General features: G+C 42.5%; 1 protein-coding gene across 2 annotated transcripts; it reads right to left on the bottom strand.

Annotated features, from left to right (window-relative positions):
- Positions 1 to 15: 15 nt before the first annotated feature.
- Positions 16 to 20,624, bottom strand: mypn (myopalladin). 2 transcript variants are annotated; one of them, XM_062401615.1, is made up of 20 exons: positions 20,420 to 20,624; positions 17,602 to 18,702; positions 12,772 to 12,947; positions 12,636 to 12,687; positions 12,081 to 12,525; positions 11,922 to 11,996; positions 11,694 to 11,835; positions 9,744 to 9,860; positions 8,844 to 9,627; positions 6,690 to 7,787; positions 6,471 to 6,603; positions 5,577 to 5,654; positions 4,517 to 4,738; positions 4,275 to 4,424; positions 4,102 to 4,181; positions 3,602 to 3,728; positions 3,313 to 3,520; positions 3,012 to 3,177; positions 2,798 to 2,931; positions 16 to 2,706 (listed from the first exon to the last, which is right to left on the bottom strand). In XM_062401615.1, the coding sequence occupies exons 2-20, from the start codon at positions 18,699 to 18,701 to the stop codon at positions 2,528 to 2,530; spliced, it is 5,466 nt and encodes a 1,821-aa protein (XP_062257599.1). In that variant the 5' UTR covers position 18,702; positions 20,420 to 20,624; the 3' UTR covers positions 16 to 2,527. The 2 variants fall into 2 exon arrangements, with proteins under 2 accessions (XP_062257599.1, XP_062257600.1); XM_062401616.1 differs by lacking the exon at positions 5,577 to 5,654.
- Positions 20,625 to 21,095: the final 471 nt, after the last annotated feature.

Below are 21,095 nucleotides of genomic sequence, written 5' to 3'. Positions count from 1 at the left end.
GAACAGAACTTAAAATTTAATTTTTTGTTTCTTTTATTGTGTTAAAACTGCAAGAAACAAATTGAACAAACAAAAGTATAAAACATTATCTGAAACATTTTCCACAACACTGGATATTTCCTCCACAGATATTTTCTACTTAACACAGCACCAGTTAACAAGTAGGTCTGGCAGCTGGTGAGACGAGGCTGGGAGTATAATTAGGTCACGTAAGGTGAATGCAATTTTATGCCTATTTGAACTCTCTTCCCCTTTAATTGGACTGATTAGCAACACTTAATTGGCTTCTGAGCCCTCCCATTTGCTTTGAATTGGGCATCATTTTAAGCTAATAGGAATCTGATCAGTGAAAACAGGACCTCTACGATGCCAGAGGAGTTTAAATGGCCTGGTACTATGGAAACTCATTATTTTCATGTGTGAAGGAAGATAAACGTCACTGAGCAGTGAAAATGGTGCAGAAGGAATTTACATGCTGTCAGTGCAGTGTGCCAACAAAACCACTTGTTCCAGCAAAGCAAACATTTCAATAACATTAATAAATAGAACTTTATTCTGAAGGACAAAACTATACAATGTGCAACTTAACATCAGGTGAATATGATCTTTTTTTTCTCCAGTGTGTTTTACAACTGACTTTAATTTATTCAAATACATTTGACCTTTTTCTGTCATGTGTGAAACCAAAGCAAAGCCCTGTCTTTATCCCAAACCAAACTCAGGACAATATTTAATTGTTTGTAGTCTGATATAACTTATTTCTCTGACGATATATTACAAGTGTTTATGCAGTTATGGAGACAGAAAAATAAAATAAAGTGTTTCAGTGTTTCAACTGCAGTACAAACCATGAATTATTCTCTCCCGATAGCATACTATTATCATGACTGTGAGCAGACAGTGTTTCTTTTTGTTTTACAATACTTCATGTTGGCATGCATGCACATGAAAAACATGGTGCATAACTGTGAACCTGTGACCAACAAAAAAATAATAATTTAGTTCAGTATAGAAATAATTCCTCCTTTAATGGAGCAATTTAAACTGATCTAAATGGCACATTCAAATGTCTCTGAAAATACTCTTTAAACTATATCTGATTATTCATAAACAATAACTTATGACTACTCTATATAAACCTTCAAAGAAACTAGAACTACCAGTACTGGTACAATGGCTTCAGAAGGCATTCAGACCCATTTCATTTTGCGGCTCTATGCAGGGCTCCATCAATCAGGCTCTTATGGTACATCTTAATACGCATTCGACGGCCTGCTTAAGGTTTGCTAAGCTTCTTTTAAATGTTCTCTGTTGGATGACACACAAATAATTTGAGCAGAAATCCAAACACTACTTTTGAACACCAGTCCCTGCTCATCACCTGGTTGATACCATTCCTATGGTGCAGCATGATGGTGGTTGCAGCATCATGCTAAGTGTCTGGGCTTCTCAGCAGCAGAGACAGAGAGGCTGGTCAGAATTTTTATTGTAAATGGTCTGTATATATATAAAAATATAAAGAGAGCTTTCTAGTCTTATCAAAGCAGTCACTCAAAGCACTTTACAGTACAAGCCACACACACGCATTCATACAGCGGTACTATATGCTGCACTTTTTCCACCACACACCATTCACACACTACCAGCAAAGTTGTCAGGGCAGATTTGCGGTTCAGTATCTTCAGTTTGGGGTTTAGAATCTGGCCCAAGGACACTTCAGTATGCCCAATGGAGGACCAACCGTCTGGTGAGTGGACCAAAGCTGCTCTACCTCCTGGACCAAAGCCACCCCTTGTTTAAGGGGAGGACAATGTGAGACCTTGGTGATGTTTCATCTTTCAGCACGACACTGACCCAAGGCAGCCAAGAAAATTCTGGCGAGGCATTTCTCTCTCGTCTCATCTTGTCCAGCCAGAGCTCAGACGATAGAACATCTATGGAGAGACTTGAAGGTCACTGGAAACTGTACATGCTCCCAGATGCTAAAAATAAATGTTCTCTTTGTCCTTATGGGTTTTAAGTGAAGATCAAAATGTATCCATTTAAAACACAAATAAAACAAAGTGCAAAAAGTGAAGGGGTGTGAATACTGTCAGAAGCCACTGCACATAAAAAAGTGGCGTTAACACCACTTTTAGAAGAGGACAAAGTATTAAGAACACATGTTATGATCAACATTCAGCAACAACCGCAGCACTGTAGTTAAATATGAACAAAACGAAACGTGAGAGAACATTATTCAACTCCACTGATGGCTCATGAGCTAAGACTTTGCAAATCCATAATTTTTCTGCATGTGACTTCAGTAAATAGGAATGGTGACAAAGCCACTATCAGTGCTGATAGGTTTAACGCATTAATTCTTTGCCATTCTATTCTGAATGTACTTCACTTCATGTGCAAAACACAAATCACATGACAATCTGCTCAAGCAATCAATCCCCTTAAAGTCTTCTACTGTTTCCGACATCAAGCAGGTCACACATCCTGCCGGGACGCCTCAGAGTCGACCGGGCCGGCGTGCCGCTCACAGCTCCTCACTCTCCAGCATGGTTTCGGGAGGGGAGCTGGAGAACAGGAAGGGGCTGTTGTCCGACGTGGGGAAAGCTGACTTGATGTCGAGCCCCTGGTCGGTCAGAGCGGCGTAGCGGCTGCCTGTGCGCGGAGCTTTCTTCATGGGGGCAGGGATGCTCTGATGCCACTGTGCTGGAGTTGCAGCAGATAGCTATTATTACTACCTCAAGTGTTGTGCTGAAAATGTGGCACATTTCTGTATCAACCTATACAGAATATTTACCATAGATATCAAGTCTGCAGGTGCAAGACGCAATTCCAGCCTCGTTTTTTGCCGACACTGTGTACCAGCCGGCATCATCTTTAGTTGTTGGTTGGATGAGGAGACACACATATCCTGTGGCATCCTGGGTCATGCTGAAATGAATAGATAATGAAGACATTTCATTACGCTGGGCCTGAAACAGCTACAGGAGAACCATGGAACTCCTACTGACCTGATTCTGTCCCTAGTTCTAGGAATGGTGTCATTGTCTTTCTTCCAGAAGATGGCAGGGGGGGGCATACCCACCACCCGACACTCCAGCCTGACGGGAGTCCCCTGAGGAATACCCATGTTCTGCAGCTTCTCCACAAACTGAGGAGGGTGCTTTGTCTCTTTCTCTAAGGTGAAATAATTACTAGGATTATTGGAGCTTCTAAACTGGGCCAAGGACAACACGTTTAAATGTTCAACTGAATCCTAAATGAGTACGATACATTTTTACTACAAGGTATTTGTCTGTATCTAGTCCTTACCCACAACTTTCAGTTCTAGACTAAAGGAGCTCTGCCCTGCTTTGTTGTTCGCTATGCATGTGTATGTGCCGCCGTCATTCTGCGTCAGAGGGTCAATGACCAGGGAGTGGATGCCATTCTCCCGCACCAGCAGCCTGTGGTAAAGGTCCGGATAGATCGGCTTCCCGTTGACCAGCCACATCAGCTCTGGGCTGGGCAGCCCACTCACCTGGAAGACAAGGATGGCTAACAATAAGGTGAGGCACAAAAACCCATTATTTTAGTGATTGTATTACAAACCAGGACCTACCTTACAGTCTAATCGGCACAGTCTCCCCTCGTGAGCCAGCATGTCTCCCGGAGCCTGGAGGAAGTGAGGGCGAAAAAAGCGCTCCTGCGTTTGCTCACCTTCAACTTGTTGTATGCGAGCTCGTACCCTTTAAGGATAGGAAGAGGTGAGCACAGCACACACTTAGAAATTAAAGGTAGGGTTGGTGAGTTGTTTCTGAAATAATATTATTTGTTGAAATGCTCTACAGGTCCTGATAGGTCCCTCGGCCTCCATCAGTTGTCAGACAACGCTCGTTCATGTGTTTTGGGGGCGTGGCTTTTACAAGAGGGCCAATGGGAGGGGGTGGGATGTATCGGTTGCATTATTTCAAAGAGTGTAGCCCGCTATTTCTAGCCATTCCAGGATTACCAACCCTAGCTTTAATCCATGTTCATCTTATTTGTAGTGCAAGTTAGTATTTTAACATCGATACACAGAGGTATTCCTCAGTAGATCCCACTGCACACACTGTTGCTCACCTCTGAGAGTGAATCGGGTTCAGTTGGTTACGGGGAGGTCCTGTTTGGACGATCAAATGACCCGAGCAGCTGATTCGTCCCTGATGATCATTAAATATCAAACACAGATCAGATTTTGCAGCTCTAGAGAAGGTGCAGACAACAGGAAACAAAACCTGAGCATGACGCACTACCTGTGGATTAGCTGCCATGACGGTGTAGTTGCCATCATCGTCGCTGGTCGTGGACTCGATGTGTAAAACGCAGGTCCCGTCCCCCTCTCTTATCTTCTTGTAATGGACGTTTTTCCTTAAGATCTGCTTGCCATCCTTGAACCAGTAAACCTGAGGGGAGACGCCCATGTGAAAGATTAATGGTGAGTGGTGAAAATGACAGTGCATGCTGTCTTTGTGCAACACAGCGGTTGACCTCTGACCTTTGGAAGAGGGATTCCCACAACTTTACATGAGAAAGTGACAGGCACATCCTCCATGGCCTTGAAGTTCTTAAGTTTCTTGTCAAATATTGGCGCGATGCATTTTCCCGTCGGGACGTCGTCGTGCTTCACCTCATCATCCGACTCCTCCACTGGCGTTCGCTCCAATCGGAATTCAACCTCGCTCATTAGTCTCTGCTCAAACCTGGACACTTTGTACTCCTGGAAACAGAAAACCACTACATTAAAGCGATTGCTGCAGGCGGTGTTGGATTACTGCATGCACCATCTGCCATTGTGTCTTTGTATCTCATCAAATATCCATTAAAATCAATGAGTACAATAACATGCATGCAGTATATTGTACATAGTAGCTTAAAGCATTGAGATAAGCAACAAATAGTCTTGGGAGCCATGACACGACGTGCTTCTATTCAGTGATCTGAAAGTAACAATCTATATCTCAAATCTTAGAAGGTACAGACTGCGACTCCAAACCAATTGATGACCAGGATCATGATGTGTCATCTGTCTGACCAAACAAAATAAATAAGGCTGAGGGTAAAACAGAGAACAGACGAAGACTAAGTGTAGAGGGGAACTGCAGAAGTGAGACATTTAAACGCCTCATTTGATTCATGTTAAAACCTTCTGGTAGCTTTTTTCATCTGTTGGCTAGCAGAATGATACAAGTTTTAGGATATTATTAAAGTTTGTGAGATGTTAGGGACAATTTGCAGGTTTATCAGTTGAGATTTGTCATAAAAGTGAAATAAAGTGTCACATTAGCCTTTTTGTGAAATCTAAAATGACAATGGGTAAGATAGGGCTGCAAGCTTCAGTTTACATATTAGCCTAGTGTATTAAAACACAATAGTGTGTTTAGATTATTCGTGCAGGTTATATATTAGTTAAGAGATGCTTGAATTCTTGATTAGAGTTATTTATTAATAATAGGTATATGAGATTATTGAAGGTTTTATGATCTCAGCCTGACAGTATAATAATGACCAAGACAGCCTTGAGCAAAGCAGAGCTTGGGACGGGAAGATCCTTGTACCTCATCATAGCTAAAGACAGTAGCAGGAATGTTTGGTCCAAGGGGTCTGCTCGCTGTTTTCCCCTCATTACTCAGCTTCTATGAGAGGATAGGGATGGATGATGAACACCAACAGAGACACACAAACTGTGCATACAAACGTATGCTGGTGGAATAACACACAAGCTAGTGTTACTCGCATGCAAATGTTGTTACACTGCAATGATGCACAGCAATGAATAACCATGAATGACAGGGAGGGAGTGATGGTCAAGTTATTAATCGGCTCCGAGTCAGTCTCAGCGATATTATGTTTCTTGATCATTTTACACTGTTAAATATCTGTGATCGTTCAAAAATGAATATGGAGCTATAAAGTGTTATTTTTTATTAAATAACTACATTACTATGAAATAATCACATTACAATACTGGGGGAAATGTACAAGTTTAACAGTAATTTGTGAAATGAGTGAACGGATTTTCAAAAATAGATCAGACTATATCTACCTTTAATTTTCATAATGAATATATCATAATTATTTTCATAGATATTCATGTATTCATATATCAATAGTGAAAACTTTGGGGTTCCATAGGAGACAAGTGATACTGCAGTCAGGCTGAGCAAGAAAACAAGAGATTTCTTTTATCTTAATTTAATTTTGGGCCATATTGTCCATCACTAGACTGCAGTAAAGTTTGTGATTACTAAAAAGTAAACTTTTAAATCCTTAAAAATTACTGATCACATACCAATATGTAAATAAACTTATAATTTATTGATATTAATATTCATCAGTTGGCTAGTATGTAACTCAGCAGTGGTGTAACTGACTAAGGCTTGTGTTGATAATTTTTCTTGAAAGGCTATGTAACTACATCACTGCAACTAAGAGAGTCAAAAAACAAATACCTGTTGATGTGCAAACTGTGGAGGATCATCTTTAAATCGAAGCTTTTTCTCGATGTCTTGGAGGAGAATTTCTCTGCTCCCACGAATGTTTTCATTTGACGGCAGTTGCACCTTGGGTACCATCCTCTGTAGCCTGAAGAGACAGATGGGAAAAGTGCTTTACATCATATGTGATCTCAACAAACCCATGAGCACTGGAGTTCATGAGAGAGGACGTACCCCGTCGGAGCTCCCTTGGGCAGTCCCATTGAGTTTCTGGGCTGACCCAGGCTCAGCGACGGCAGGACGGAGCTGAGGAAGGCCACAGGGTTTTGGATTGGGCTCGGGGTGGAGCTGCTGGAAGTGGGAGAAGAGGCCTGAGGAGGCGACTGGGCTCGTATGGAGTACAAGCTGTTGGGGAACTGCGCTGACCCCGGTGTGGGGGAGGACACAAGGGAAGGGGGGCTGGTGGGAGACATCAGCACCCTCGTGGGGAAGATCCTAGGTGGTGGGGAAAATGGCGGGAGAGTTGGGGAGCTGGCCGCGGAGGAGTTGAGCTCAGCGGCCAGCTCTTGGAGGAGGGGCACCGGGGATTCGGTTGGGGAAGGACTCCTCACTGGTGAGAAGGTCTGAGCAGCGATGAACTCTTTAGGCCGGGTGTAGTTGAAGGTGAAGGAGGTGGCGGTGAGGTTCATGAGGGAGGCGTGGGTGCTTCTAAGCAGAGGAGTGGGGGAGATGATCTGCTGTGAGGCCAGAGTTGGACCTGTGGGCAACGTGCTGAGCTGTGGAGCGGGGGGAGAGGAGAACTGGAACGTGGGTGCATGTTTGGCGAGAGCTGCAGGGGACAGGTTGAGGTGGGAGGCGTGGATGGTGTTCATCTGGGTTACGGTAGCTGCACTGAGAGGAGAAGCAGTGTTCAGCTGTGGGGGAGGTGGAGGTGACGTCACCAGCGTAGAAGTCTTCAGCTGAGGGAAAGACAGAGGGGAGCTGAAAGTAGGAGCAGTGTTGTAAAGAGGAGAAAAGGTGGTGTTGAGCTGTGGAGCAGAGCTCAGTGAGGGAGCGTTGGGGTTGGTGAGTGGTGGTGCCGAGTGAGCGGTCTGCTGATGGGCAGCAGTGGTCGTAAGTTGGGGCGGGAAAGATGGTGGAAGGGGTTCGTGGTGCATTCTGGGTGACCAAAGCTGAGCCTCGTGGGAACTTGGGACCTCGGGCTGGACCTGGCTCTGGAAGGTGGGGTGGGACTGAGACTGAGCATGGCTTGGGGTTTGGATCGGGGGTTCGGTCTCCTGCTGCTGCTCCATGAGGACTTGGTTGTGCAGGAGCCGGAGCTGGGCGGGTTCCCTGTAGGTCAAGCAAAGCCAAAATAATAGATCAACCACAAAAGAAATGACACTATACATGGTGAGGATGAGAGAGGCTCTGTGCAGCGCTCTCATAACTTAAGTTCACGCAGTAAACCCCTGCAGGAAGGAGCCAAAGTCTTTCCTTTTATGGGCCAGTAACAAGGACTACAAAAAAAAGAATGCTCCTGCTGAAGACACCTTCAGCTTTCATTCTACACAGGTTATTTTATTAATGTCAGTTCAATTTGAATTAGACTTAATAAAACAGGAACAATTTCCATATTTATCTTTGTTGTTTTGAATCTATGATGCAAACAAAGAAAGCAATAGTGAACAGCTGATCAAATCATGCAACATTTCATTAACAGCTTTATCTGAAATAGTAGATAATCATAACTTACAGATAGAAAACACCATCCTTGGTTTTAGAAAGGCGGAAAGTCCACATCTAAAGTCTGCATGCATGCATTTATGAATAGCAAATGATTACAGCTGCTGGTTGAGCCAGAGGAAGAGGAACCTCCCACCTCAGCTCATCTACTTCACTATGTTGTTGTGAACGCTCAGACTATGATTCGGATCAGTGGCGGATCCAGGATTCCTCTACATCAGGGGCCATAAAGGGGCCGCAATTTACAAGGCGGGGGGGGGGGGGGGGGGGGGTCAAATTATATGTCCAACATCCATTTACAATTCCTGATTCAGTGAGGTGCACACTTATGTAATTCGCTCTATAGCTTTGATTCAAAGCCACACGTCTTTGAATATATTTAGAAAAATGATTTGTATTCAAGCACATTGTGTTCAGCAGCAAAGCTTAGAAATAATAATAAAAAAAAATGCTCATATTTATTATCAGTGCTGTGAGTGAGTAGTTTAAAAAAAGATTACTGAAAGGACAGGGGGCCTTCAGGGGCCAATCAGATTTCAGCTATGGCCCCTGTCCCCTGGATCTGCAGCCGATTGGGACAAAATCCTGTTTCCTCTCACTGTTTTGCAGCTTTGGGTTAGTTTCAGTGTCAGTCTGTTTTTTGTTTTTTTTAACCGTACTCACAGTTTGGGTTTAGCCCGCACCGGGGGGGGGCCTTTGTTGGCTGAAGCAAAAGCTTCATCTTCATCACACTCAGTGGATGCTTCGCTTTGCTCTTCCTCCTCATCCTCGGGCAGTTTGAAGTGCACATGTAGGCCAACTCTGGAGCCAGAGCGCGAGTGTCTATGGTTCGTCAAGGTGCCCGACTTCAGGCAGGAGTTCGGAGGAGGGTCGGGGAGGGGGACCACAACAGGGCTCCCATTCTGATGGTTTGGAATCCCCTGAAGGGCCCCCTTAACTTTAGCACTGGTGTCAGAAGATGTCAGCCAAGGCGGGGAGATTTCCTGCTCAGCTGGAGTTGCAGCACTGAAAGGCTTCAGTTGTGAGAACACCTGTGTGATGCTCTGTGGTTCGGGATGTGCTCCACTGGATATGGTAGTGTTCTGGTAGAGGTGGAGAGGATCTAGGTTTGGGGTGCTGCTGCTGTGAGAGTTCAGGTAGGAGGCGCTGATGCTGCTACTCAGGCTGGAGGGTTCCAGACTGGGCAGGCTGGTGCGAAACGGGTCCGGACGCAACATGCTGGAGCTCTGGGGATCCAGGCGAAAGGTGCTGGTGTTTAAGGGATCAAGGCGTAACGTGCTGGAGACGAGGGGGTCAAGGCGTATGGTGCTGGAGTGGGGCTTGATGCTGTTGGTCACCTCTGGTTGAAGGTTGACACTGGGAGCTGATGGGGAAGGCTCTTGGATTCGACTGGGATCCACTGTCAAACTGCTGACGGGCCTCACGTGGTTGCTGTTCCTACCATTGCCTGATGAGAGTCAGAGAGATGGACATACAGACATTTTAGCGAACTTTTATCGGAATATATGGATTAGAATATATGATACCTGTTGATGTTTCTTTTGATCAAAGCAGAAGTGTTACCTCTGACCCTCAGCGCTGCAGAAGTGGACACGGTTCCATACTTGTTGCTTGCTTTACAAGTGAACACTCCTGAATCTTCCGGTAAGACTTCAGCAATGACCAATGTGCATACTTCCTCTGGAGGAAATGAATAAAAAAAAAAATGGGATACTCACATAATCAGGCTGGTTTGGTACGACTGCTTCATATTCATTTCTGAACTAAAGAGCGTCTTATTGCAATAAGGAAAGAAGGATGACTTGTGTTTTCTCTTTATCAGTGGGGCTGAGAGACTCTCTGCAGCCCCGGCAGGTTGAAATGATCTGCCATGGTGGTTTGACACTGGATGAGAAACTGCCTTATATGGTTCAGAGTCAGGGAAAACCAGCTCTGGCTTATGTACAGAGGAGCAGAAGCCTCCGCCAATGACTATAAACACTTCAGCACAGTAATATGTACACAGTGCAGCAGCATATACAGACAGACAGCTGCTTGAGTGCAGTCAACACCTATTTTATTTTGTGAAAGATGAGGATTGCAGGAAACACCTACCTTTTTCTGGTGGAGATCTCGGCTCTGGAATGGAAACAAGCACCCAAATCGTTTCGGATACTAATAAAGGGCAACCGTTTTAGTTTAGGCCTAATCAGCACTCGTCTCATTGTTATTTATATATATATTCCACAAGCAACATGACTTCTATTTGCTATTTTAAAATGACATTTAAGAAATATAATAAATAATTTTTATAATCATCTGTTGATGAAAGACAAAAATATTCTGAAGATATTATAAGAAGCCAATAAGAAAGCTGCAACACAAAAATGGCTCCAGATGCATCCTCAAGAAGGGACCGAATGGTGAGTTAAAGTGAGAGAATGATTTTTTCTTTTTTTAAATGTGTGCTGGAGAAAAGGATGTGTTTGTTACGCATAGTTGGATCATTTAAATGTTATTATATGAACTGACATCATTTCTATCAGTACAACATCTGTATGAATGTGTATCTGACCAACATTTTGTTCCAACATGTTTGGTTGTATTTCTCTTTCCCTTAAAATGAAATATAAAGAAATATATATTTATTTCACAATTATAACAAATATTTTAAAATGAATGTCAAAAACGTTGTTTTACAAAATGACACCACTGACAGTATTTAAGCTGCAGTGATCTTTAACCTTATTGCTATGTCAACATTTTTCAGTTTTTTTATGGCCATTTAAATAAACACTACTGGACTGGATTTAATATAAATGAATACATTATTTTTAACATTGAGGAATTTGGTTTTATATCTAACAATAAAGGCAATCAGAGAGTTTATACGTCTGCAAAGGCCAAATAATCCCCTAATGAAACCACAATTTTATTAACTAGATTTAGATTTTTACTTGGACTTGCACCAAATTGCACACACTTACATATATATCAGCATCTGAAACATGTCAGATTTTTTTTATTAAGATCCATGAATTATTTTCTGAGAAAACATCATCTCATAACTCGCGATATTAAAGAAAGTGACAAATAATTCCAGGATCGGCCCCCTGATCCAGATCCACATTGAAATTTCATGGGTTCTTTCAAATCACATGCTTCCATCAAGTTTCATGTCTCTGCAGTAGTTTTTGCATAGTCCTGCCAACTTATAAACAATGGAAAACATTTCCTCCTTGGCAGAGGTCACAAACTAATAAAGATAAACTAAAATACTAATGTTTTATCAATTTGAGCGTTTTTTAGTTTCTTATCTTCACACCAAGAATTGTCAGAATTATTAAACTGCGAGAACACAGAAATTTGAGTTAAGCTGAATTAAACTAACATATCTAAGATGCAGTTGAATCTTGATTTCTTGCATTGTCAAAGACAAGGCATGTCCGATGTGGCTGCAGGATAAATAAATAAAAAAGAAACGATATCCAATGGTAACGCTGCCACTTTTAATATGTCAGCAGCAGAGCTTACTTTTCTGCAGGATCCTGAAAGCAGGGGAGTCCTCCATGGGTTTGCCCTCCCTGTACCAGTCCACTCGAGGTGACGGTGTCCCTTTCACAAGGCACTCTAGCACCACCAGCTGGCCTTCTGACACAAAGAGGTCTTGCAGGCTCTGGTACGGAAAAGACATGCATCAATAAATATGGAGTAGGATATAATGGAGTGCAGCAGTGTACAGGCTTTTGAGAATGGTCCTACCTTTGTGAATACAGGGGCAGCCATCACAGCTTGCCCGTTTAATCCTTGTAGATAGTTGAGGTTGGAGGTTTGACTCTGAAGATAAACAAATAGGTTGAAATATACAAAATTAATGTTTAAACACACGTAATGGAAGCAGGTCTTTTCAGCTGTTGGTACCTCTACTTGTTGTGTCTGAGTTGGAGCTGCCTGGACAGGATGCACTGATGGAGCCACTGGGATCAGAGGCAGGGATGAGACGGTCTCTGGCTGCTGGGTTCTGGATGTGACTGGGACAGACGCTGACGCCTCCTGGTCTCCTGAACCTTCTGTGACCTCTTGTGTCACAGTAGGAAACAGCTGGACAGGTAACACGGTGGTCGTCTCCTCCTGAGCAGGCTGTGCTGAGGATGCCACAGACGCTTTGGAGAGCTCGGGGACAGAAAGCACCGCGGTTGATGTCTGAACCAGTAGAGGAGGTTGATGAGTTGGTGGTGAGGAGAGGTCCGCTGTTGGCTCCTCTGTTGCTGCTGCCAGTTCAGGTGTCTCAAACTCCTCCTCCTCTACAAAGACCGTTTGGCCCAATGATGATGGTAAAGTTGCAGATGTCTTTTTGGTTTTCAGCCTTTGAAAATCACAGAAGGAAGCAAGGACAGATGATGTTTAGAATTGTAATAAAGATAGTTCCATTTATACAATTCCTTAAAATGATACTAAATAACAGTAAAAACTCACTGGTCTACATGTTCAAGTGGCTGCTCCCCCTCAGAATCTGAAGAGGAAGCACCTGTAGGACGAGAGAACAAAGACGTGTACACAGGTCGTCTCTTTTACATGTAAAACTGATAATATGAAAAATAAATAAACCTACCTTCGACGTAGATCTCTGCCGACGTGGAGTCAGTACCATAGAAGTTAGACGCAAAGCAGGAGTAACGTCCTGTATCCTCCTCGAAGGCCTCAGCGATGATCAGAGAGTGCAGTTCTCCGTCGGTGAGGATCTGAATGTCGGGGCTGTTCTCCAACTCCTTGCCCTCACAAAACCACCTGTGAATTAATATATAGCAGAGAAAATTGCTCAGTGCAACTTAAGCATCGTAAGCTTTTTCCAGTGCTGCAGTTTAACAAGGTCCTGTTATTCTTTGGAATTGGAAACTGGAGTTTTTAAACACCATAGTGATGAAATAGAGCTAGGTTTTTATGAGTGAGTCCCAGTTTGTATTGCGTTAGTATGTGCAGAAAGGTGAGCATACAGCATATTAGAATAAGCATGGAGGCAGCTGTGAAGAAGAAGAACACTATTGGCTACTATATATATATATATATATAAATTGTAAAATTTCAAGTATTTAAAAACAAATTGGCATCACAAATGATAATAAGTAAAGTGATGCATTCAGGGTTTGTTAAAACTGGAAGATACATACACTTCATTATAGGAGCAAAGAATAGCGAAAAATGACATATTTGTTTACAAGAAAATGCCACATGGCAGCTCAAATGAAGTAATATTTCAGAGAAATTACCTATTTAAACTTGTTTAAGAAAATAAAATGAGATAATCAATTCAAAATCCTTTTGTGATGCCTTTTAGTGCATGAAATAGATGTTGGAATCATTCCTTTAATTGACCAAGAATCCTGTTTAGATATTAAAGAAGCTCTTTGACAAGAAATAATAAGACCAAGACAGTAGCTATTTAAACTCCCAACATATTAACTTCAATATATACAAAATAAAACACCACATATGAGACATAATATACAAAGACCCACAAAAAACAGCAGTTTGATGTCCTTCAAATGTCTCTCAATAACAACCGCATATTTTCTTCACTGTATTATAGGGGGATAGTTGTCGCCTATGGGTAATGCCTACCAATGCAAATACTTACAATAATACTGTTTGAGTGAGTTTATGTGTGGATACAGGAGAATCACACTCAGAGCACCAGTGAATCACACATGGACTGTTAGGTGGTGTGTGTATTTGTAATAAAATGATAACATTCATTCAACATTTGAGTTTTCATCCTGTCCATATGTACAAATGTGTTATAAATCAAAGGAAAGACAACATTAGGTCATGTCACGGTAAAGGGCTCCACTACTGTTGAATGAGCAGAAATTCTCCATTACTGTGGGCCTCAAAACCATTATAAACCACTCATTTAACTGGGATTTACATGGGTTTCGATCTATGAGGGTATTTTAAAACGCTCCTGCCTTTGATTTACTATTTAAAACCCTGTCTTTACACAGTTGACTTTTCCTCATATTAACCTTCTGACATGGTTTCTCTGAGGCTGGTACTATGTGGCGTCTTTCCCAGTTCTGCCATTCAGCAGAGTTATGCAGGCCAAGAGGAAAAGGTTTTGATGAGCAAGGCCTATCCGTTTCCCTGTAAGACGAGATGCAACACCAGCCCGCCACGTCAGTTCAAGGCCACGTCAATGGACTATTGATATTATGAAGATATGGGGCACAAAATATTACATCTAAAAGGACCTTTGACTCATGTGTTGAAGTTAATAAAATGTGTATAAATATAATTATCAAATCTGGGTTTTTAAATTTGTTTACCTTTGCATATTAGCGATAGATGCAACAAGGATTCCTGGCTGGATTCCCACCAGGTATCATCAGGTCAGCAAAATGAATCATCCTAGACCTAACTAATATTGCAATCTATTATTTTACTCTGTTAGTTTAGGCATAAATGAGCCTCATATTAAAATATAGATACATTTGTAAAGTGGTATATGGAGGTTTGAGACCTTGGCCACACGTCTTCCCTGATTCTTCTCCCCACTTCAGACTTGCTATCTACTGTTCTATCAATTAAATAAGGGAAACAACCATTAAACCATAATACAAAGCAGCATGTGAGTCTGCCCGGCTCACAGCCCTTCTTAACAACATCCCATGTCAGTTGCAGCAGGCAACAGTCGTTGTGAAACTATAATGGTAAACTTTCTCTGTGTCCTGACCAGCAACTTGCAGAGCAGCCTCAATTTCAGAGTATGTCTATTTTGAGAGGATGAGGCCTTGATGCTTTAATAAATCCAGCCAATAAACAAATAGGAATGAGGAGATGTGTTACCCTTTGGCACAACGTCATAAAGCAATCATAAATCAGGCTCAGTGCTTTCATCGAGCTCAGATCACCAAGATCACGCTCTTTTTATAGTAAATACTCATCATACTGATAAGAAAGGGAATCCTCAAGACACAAACCAAGCGTCTCTTGGCTTCTTCACTAGTCTGATCTATTGAGAGATTTACAGTCTCTGATACTCGCTGGAAAGTTCATCCATGATTCTTGCTTGTGTCCTTTCTAATGAGTAAAGGTCTAAATTGAAAGCATGAAGTCGTAGAGGAGGTGGCTGCTCCTGTGAGTCAAAGTCCCCCCATCTCATTGCACCTGTCGGGGCTATTTTCCCTCTGGAGATCAGAACCAGAGAGGAGATTCCCCCTTGGAGCCGGGGAGCTCTGCCTGGCCGACCCCTTCACATACGCACAGACACTAAACATAGAATTAGAATACACACAATGTTATTCTGTGACACACCAGAGACTGCACTAAACTGGAAAATGATGGGAAATATGAACCCTGACAAATCTATTTTGACCCCTCTAAGTCACAGTCTCACAGTCTCTCTCACACACACACACACACACACACACACACACACAGACACACACACACAAACACACTAGCAGCGTGGACAGAGCAAACAAGCACAAACATCAGTGAAACATCCTCCATGTTTACAGGATCAAACCCAAGCTTGAACCCCAATTTTAATGAAGTGGAAACCATACAGAACGAACCAGTCCTCACTCTTTGTGTATCAATGAGACACCGAGTCCAAAAATAAACCATATCAACTACTTTATCTTTTTATCTTTATACATCAAACGACTAAAAAACTGTACAAATCATCTTACCAGACTCCTCATGCTTCTATCTGTCAAGAGCACGGTCGCTTCCATTATCAGACGAGACCAGTGCTCGCAATGCCAGTCCAGTCTAAAAATGGCCGAGAGCAACATTCTCCCAGAGCAAGTATATATTGGTGGCTCAACAATGTTCTGCAGGACAAACAAGCCCCTGCCCCTCTGTAGTCTGACAGCTCAGCCTCACTCATCCAGGCCGCTGTCGTCCTGGGAGGGAAACTGCACGTCCAGCCCCGAGGTTTAATACATATCTTACGGATTTAACATATCCAACCCTGAGCATTAACAAGAGAGTACACTGTGCAGATGAATGAGTAGACCACCCTACGTGAATAAAGGTATCCAGTCATATGTAGGTACATTTGAGATGATCCATAATTAAGATGGTACCAAGCCCCCACACCTTGGAACTGTCTGCCCACTGAACTCAAACACTCCACCTCTGTACTTCTTTTAAATCTCGTCTTTTAACCTCTCTCTTTCTGAGAGCTTGTAGGAATCGTTCATTTGCATTCATTTTCAACTGTTTTCTAATTATTGTTTTTTGGGGGATTGCTTTATCTCAAATGTGGCTGAGGTCTTTTAAGCCAACTGCCTTGTCTGACTTTAAGGTTTACTAGATGTGTTTTCCCATTTTTAAGTAAAGTGATATGTTTAAATAAAGGTTATACTGTATTTATTATTGTTGTTGTTATTAATTAGTATTATAACTATTATATGCCAACTGCAACTCTTTTTGAGAATGACAGAAAGACTGATGTGATAATTGTCCCTGACATATCACTGTCCACACACACGCACACACACAAACACACACAAACACACGCACACACACGCACACACACTCAAACACTCAGACACGACATTCAGAATCAGCTGTTGGCTCTCATCACATGTCACATCTGTCTGTATCTCCCAAAGAGAAAGAAAGAAAACATTCTTCATCTTAACACCTTTTTAAATTATATTATTATTTAACAGTTATCTGAAGGCTGAACACACCATGACTCATAATGAGTCACAAAAGATTATTAATATGACAACAAAACTGTAGCCATCTGCAAAATGAATATACTAATACAAATTATGTATTAAAGTGTATGCTTAAAATTAAATAGAAAATAGCAATACTGCATACTATAACTACTTATGCAGTTTCTCCTGCAGTGAAAAGCTCAGTTAATGTAATAATTATTTAAAATGTACTTAAAGTATTAAAATTTAACCACTTTAATTCATAAAAATGCCACAGTGAAAGCTAGGCTATTATATATCCAGTTATCTGATTATTGATACTTTGGTTTTAGTTTTTGTAGTTTTTTTCATTATTTATTTACTATTACACTGCAGTTAAATCAATAATGATGCATTTATTTTATAAGCTCATATGTTTTTGTGTGACTAGGTTACTTACGTAACTAGGTGTCAAATATATTTAGTGGTTTGTCTCAGTATTATTGTGGGATATAAGTATTTCAGATTTATACTTGAGGTCAGCACTGGTGTAAATCATTTGTTTACAAGCTCCTGTGACATCCTCCTAAAACAAACGGGTTTCCTTCAATTCACTGTGGAATCTCCAGGGGGAGATGACAGCTGACACGACCTCACTCTGGGCCTTTAGCTTTTCAATTACACCTTTTTAAGTGAAACAAGATCTGAAAGCCTGGGAAAGTCGTTCTATTTTCCCATCTAAGAAATATAAGGGCGCCAAAGAGTAGAAAGGGACAGATTTGTCTTACCGGACTTCAGGCATTGGGAGTCCTCTTACAATGCAGTCTAACTGAACCTTGCTTCCCTCTGCGACCTCCCTGCTTTTCAGTTTCTGGATGAAATGAGGAGGTTCACACGTGGGCTCTGCAGAGGAGGGTGTTTCTGTCAAGGCACATGTTTCTGTTTGCTCCTCCTGCTCCTCCCGAGAAACACAGTGGTACTGCTGCTCCTCAGTGACCCTGCAGTCCTGAAGCTCCACATGCCCGGTACCAGGGTCCAGTTGGACCTCTGGTGTTTGGCTAACAGCAGGACTGGGTCTCTCCTCCTCCTCCACAGGCATGAGAGCACGCTCCCTGTTATCAGAGCCGAGGGGATCAACCGTCCCATCGTTCTGGCTCTTGTTCTGACCCCTACTCCTGTGTGACTTGGATCCTCTTTGTCGTACCCTTTTGGAGCTGTTGGCCTTGAATAGAGAGGAGAGCTCCTCGATGAAGTCCGCTGCCTTGTTGAGAAACTCCTTCTTGGACTGGGTCTCCGGACCGTACGGGGCGTTCCTTTCTGATGTGTTGAAGTCGTTGATTCCTTCACCGGAGTCCCTGCTGTTCCTGATCATGTTGTCCTGCCGTGTGGAGGCTTTAAGCCCCTTTCTTTCTGATGTGATTGTGTGTGTCGCTGGCAGTTCTTTGAACACAGGGGCAGGCTGGGTGAAGGGCACAGTGGAGGGGGCAGCAAGAGGAGCAGGAGATGGGTTTGGGAAGGGAACAGAAGGGGTTGTAGAGGAAGAAACTGAGACTGAGGAGATGTTGGAGGGGGGTAACGGTGTGACAGAAGCCTTGACCTCTGCCTTCTCCTCAGGATGCTCATTTCCGATGGCCTGGCAGGCCAGGTTCACACTCTTATCCAACTCTTCTTGGCTGAGGAAGGCGGAGAGGTCTGGCAGTTGCGGGTCATTACGGCCCACAGAGTCCTCAGCCTTGCCTTTGAGCGACCCGTAGATCTGAAGGCGTGTGGACGAAGCGTCTGAGCGGCTCATCTCGCTGTGACGCTGCTGGGCTCGGGCCTCTGCCAGGTAGCTTTCTCTGAGGAGCTGAGACAGTGACGGTGGCTGCTCAGGATTTTTCTCTTGCATGCTGTGGAGTGATCACAAGACACTCAATTACATATTACATTACATGACATTACATTTCATGCCTTTATCTAAAGCGACTTACAATAACTGCATTCAACCATGAGGGTACAAAAACCCAGAACAACAAGAATCCAGAAAGTACAATTTCTTCAAAAAGAAATCACTTTCCCTCTGACAACACATGCCACAGCTTTCAGAATTAACTGCTACCTCCGAAATAGGTCATTAGCTCCACTTGCAGATACTCTACTCACTATGAACACAGCCTGTCCAGTTTTTTTCAGAGTTACGGTGATATGACATTATAAAACAGCCATTTTTATTATTTCAAAACATTTGTTGTCCAAGATTTAACTTGCACCGACCAAAAAGCATTTAAAATTGTTTTTAATGCACCGGTCACAAATTCCAAGCTACTTGTATCTCGAAGTTGATTTTAAAACAGTACTAAAAATTAAACCAGTGGCTGCATGAAAAATAGGACGTTTAAAATCTTACACAATACAATAAGTACCAGAGTTGAACTGCAATGAATTGATTCGTTGATGGAAAGAAAATTATGTTGGCAACAATCTCGTTGATAATTTCATTTTTTAAGTAAAATGTACAGGTTCCCCTGATCCAGATGTGTAGATTTACAGTTTTATTTGTATTATCTCATAGGAAACAAAAAAATTATGGAATTTTTAAAATTTTTTAGACAATTAAAGACATCAGCTTAAGCTCTGGGAAAATTCTTTTGTGATATTTGTCGGATATTTCACAGAACGAATGACAATGTCAATCATCGACAAAGAGCAGATATACAGTTATTGCTCATCATTAATTGCAGCCCTATTAGCAGTAGTAAAAAGTATGTTCAACTTGCAGTAGTTAGAATAAAATCTAAATGTCCCTGACAGTCACAAACATGTCTAGCAGACCTTTAAATACAATTGGCAACTAAAGGAGGGAATGAGTACAGACACTGTAGATAAAAGTAGGAGAGCAATGGTGTTTTATTTTTATTTTAACATATTTTCATTACTCCTCTTCCTCGAGCCGAGAAGGTGTTAGGTTCATGTGCTGACACCAGATCTGATTGGCTACAGGCAGGCTCTTTTGGCCCTGTCCGCCTTGGACCAACACTCGCACAACGTTTTGTCTTTGCACAACTTTTCTACGCAGGGAATGAGCAAGTTGTTGAATCCTGACATGAGATAGGGAACACATATGCTACTGACACTCAAATCAGCGCAATTAAGAGAGACAGCAATGCCCTTCCAACAGACCTGAAGCTGCAGCTGTTGTGTACATTAATCCTGTGCAAACAGCCTCCAAGTCCACCAAGTCATAGCTAATAATAGCCAGGGGTCAGTTTACATGAAGAAAATCAACAAAAAAAAGCATTGCCGCTCACCCGGTGTCCTTGTTATCATGATTCTGATCAGTCAGTACACCAATAACACAAAGAGAAGTATAATTATCAGAAATGGGGCAGTGCTGGGTGAGATAACACACAATCCTGGCCCACACACATGAATGGTCCCCTGGCTTAACACAGCATCCAGGCAGGTTTAGATAATTCAATTAAATAGGAACATAACATTCAAACAGAAATAGATTCATGCTTGACTGAGATTCTCTGAGGCTATAACCAGCATAATAGACTGATGCCAAGAGACCGGCAACAGGACACTGTGAACAATTGAATTATTGTGGGGGGTGTAGTGTTTTACCTTCAGTATAAATTCAACTGGCCCCCCGTGAAGGACTGGTAAATCCTTGGAGTGCACCTGTGCTGAGAGGGGCAGATTCCGGTCTTCACGTTTGCAGCCACCTGGGGAACTCTTGGACACGGGCACCTGCCCCAGGCTTCCTGGGTTCTGTCGCACAGAGTCAACCTTGGAGTTTACAGGGAAATATGGAGCAGAGTAGCTAGGGTAACCCGTCACCCGGTAAAAGTAGCAACATTTGTCAGTGCAGTGGTCGCAGGTTATTTTTGGAGACGCCTGGCCCATGTGTCTAGGTGTCGTGCATGCTCATTGGCCGGGCAGCACATGCTGTAAAGGGATTCCTCCTCCAGTGGACCGTCAGAGACCCTCCGTCCTACAGAATTAGAAGCCCCTTGTTCAGCCTCTCACAGACTAATGGTAACACAACAGATTAACAGTGATAATCAATTCTGAAACGATTGGATAGTGTAAAGAATATACAGGTGGTAAAACATCCGGCAACATTTATCTTGATCTGGGGACTTTATGGTTTTTAGATAAAAAGTTTTGTTCAACGGTTATTTGAAGCAGCATTTGAGCCAAGTGAAAATGTCTTCAGCTGTTTCAACGTGAAGATGAAGGATCTTGCTGCTGCAGGTTTAAGAGAAAGTGACAGAAGTTTTATCACATACATGCACTG

Source organism: Platichthys flesus, chromosome 12 (genome assembly GCF_949316205.1).
Source record: "Platichthys flesus chromosome 12, fPlaFle2.1, whole genome shotgun sequence".
Taxonomy (NCBI): domain Eukaryota; kingdom Metazoa; phylum Chordata; class Actinopteri; order Pleuronectiformes; family Pleuronectidae; genus Platichthys; species Platichthys flesus.
Note: the sequence above shows the minus strand (reverse complement) of the source record. Positions and strands in the feature narration are given on the sequence as shown.

What these genes read in the sequence shown, in the direction of transcription:
- mypn (XM_062401615.1), bottom strand. Translation starts at nt 18,701, where the DNA reads ATGCAAGAGAAAAATCCTGAGCAGCCACCGTCACTGTCTCAGCTCCTC. An exon ending in GGCAGAGATCTACGTCGAAG is followed by an intron (nt 12,688 to 12,771) that starts GTAGGTTTATTT and finishes CTCGTCCTACAG; the next exon opens with GTGCTTCCTCTTCAGATTCT. An exon ending in AGAACTAGGGACAGAATCAG is followed by an intron (nt 2,932 to 3,011) that starts GTCAGTAGGAGT and finishes TATTCATTTCAG; the next exon opens with CATGACCCAGGATGCCACAG.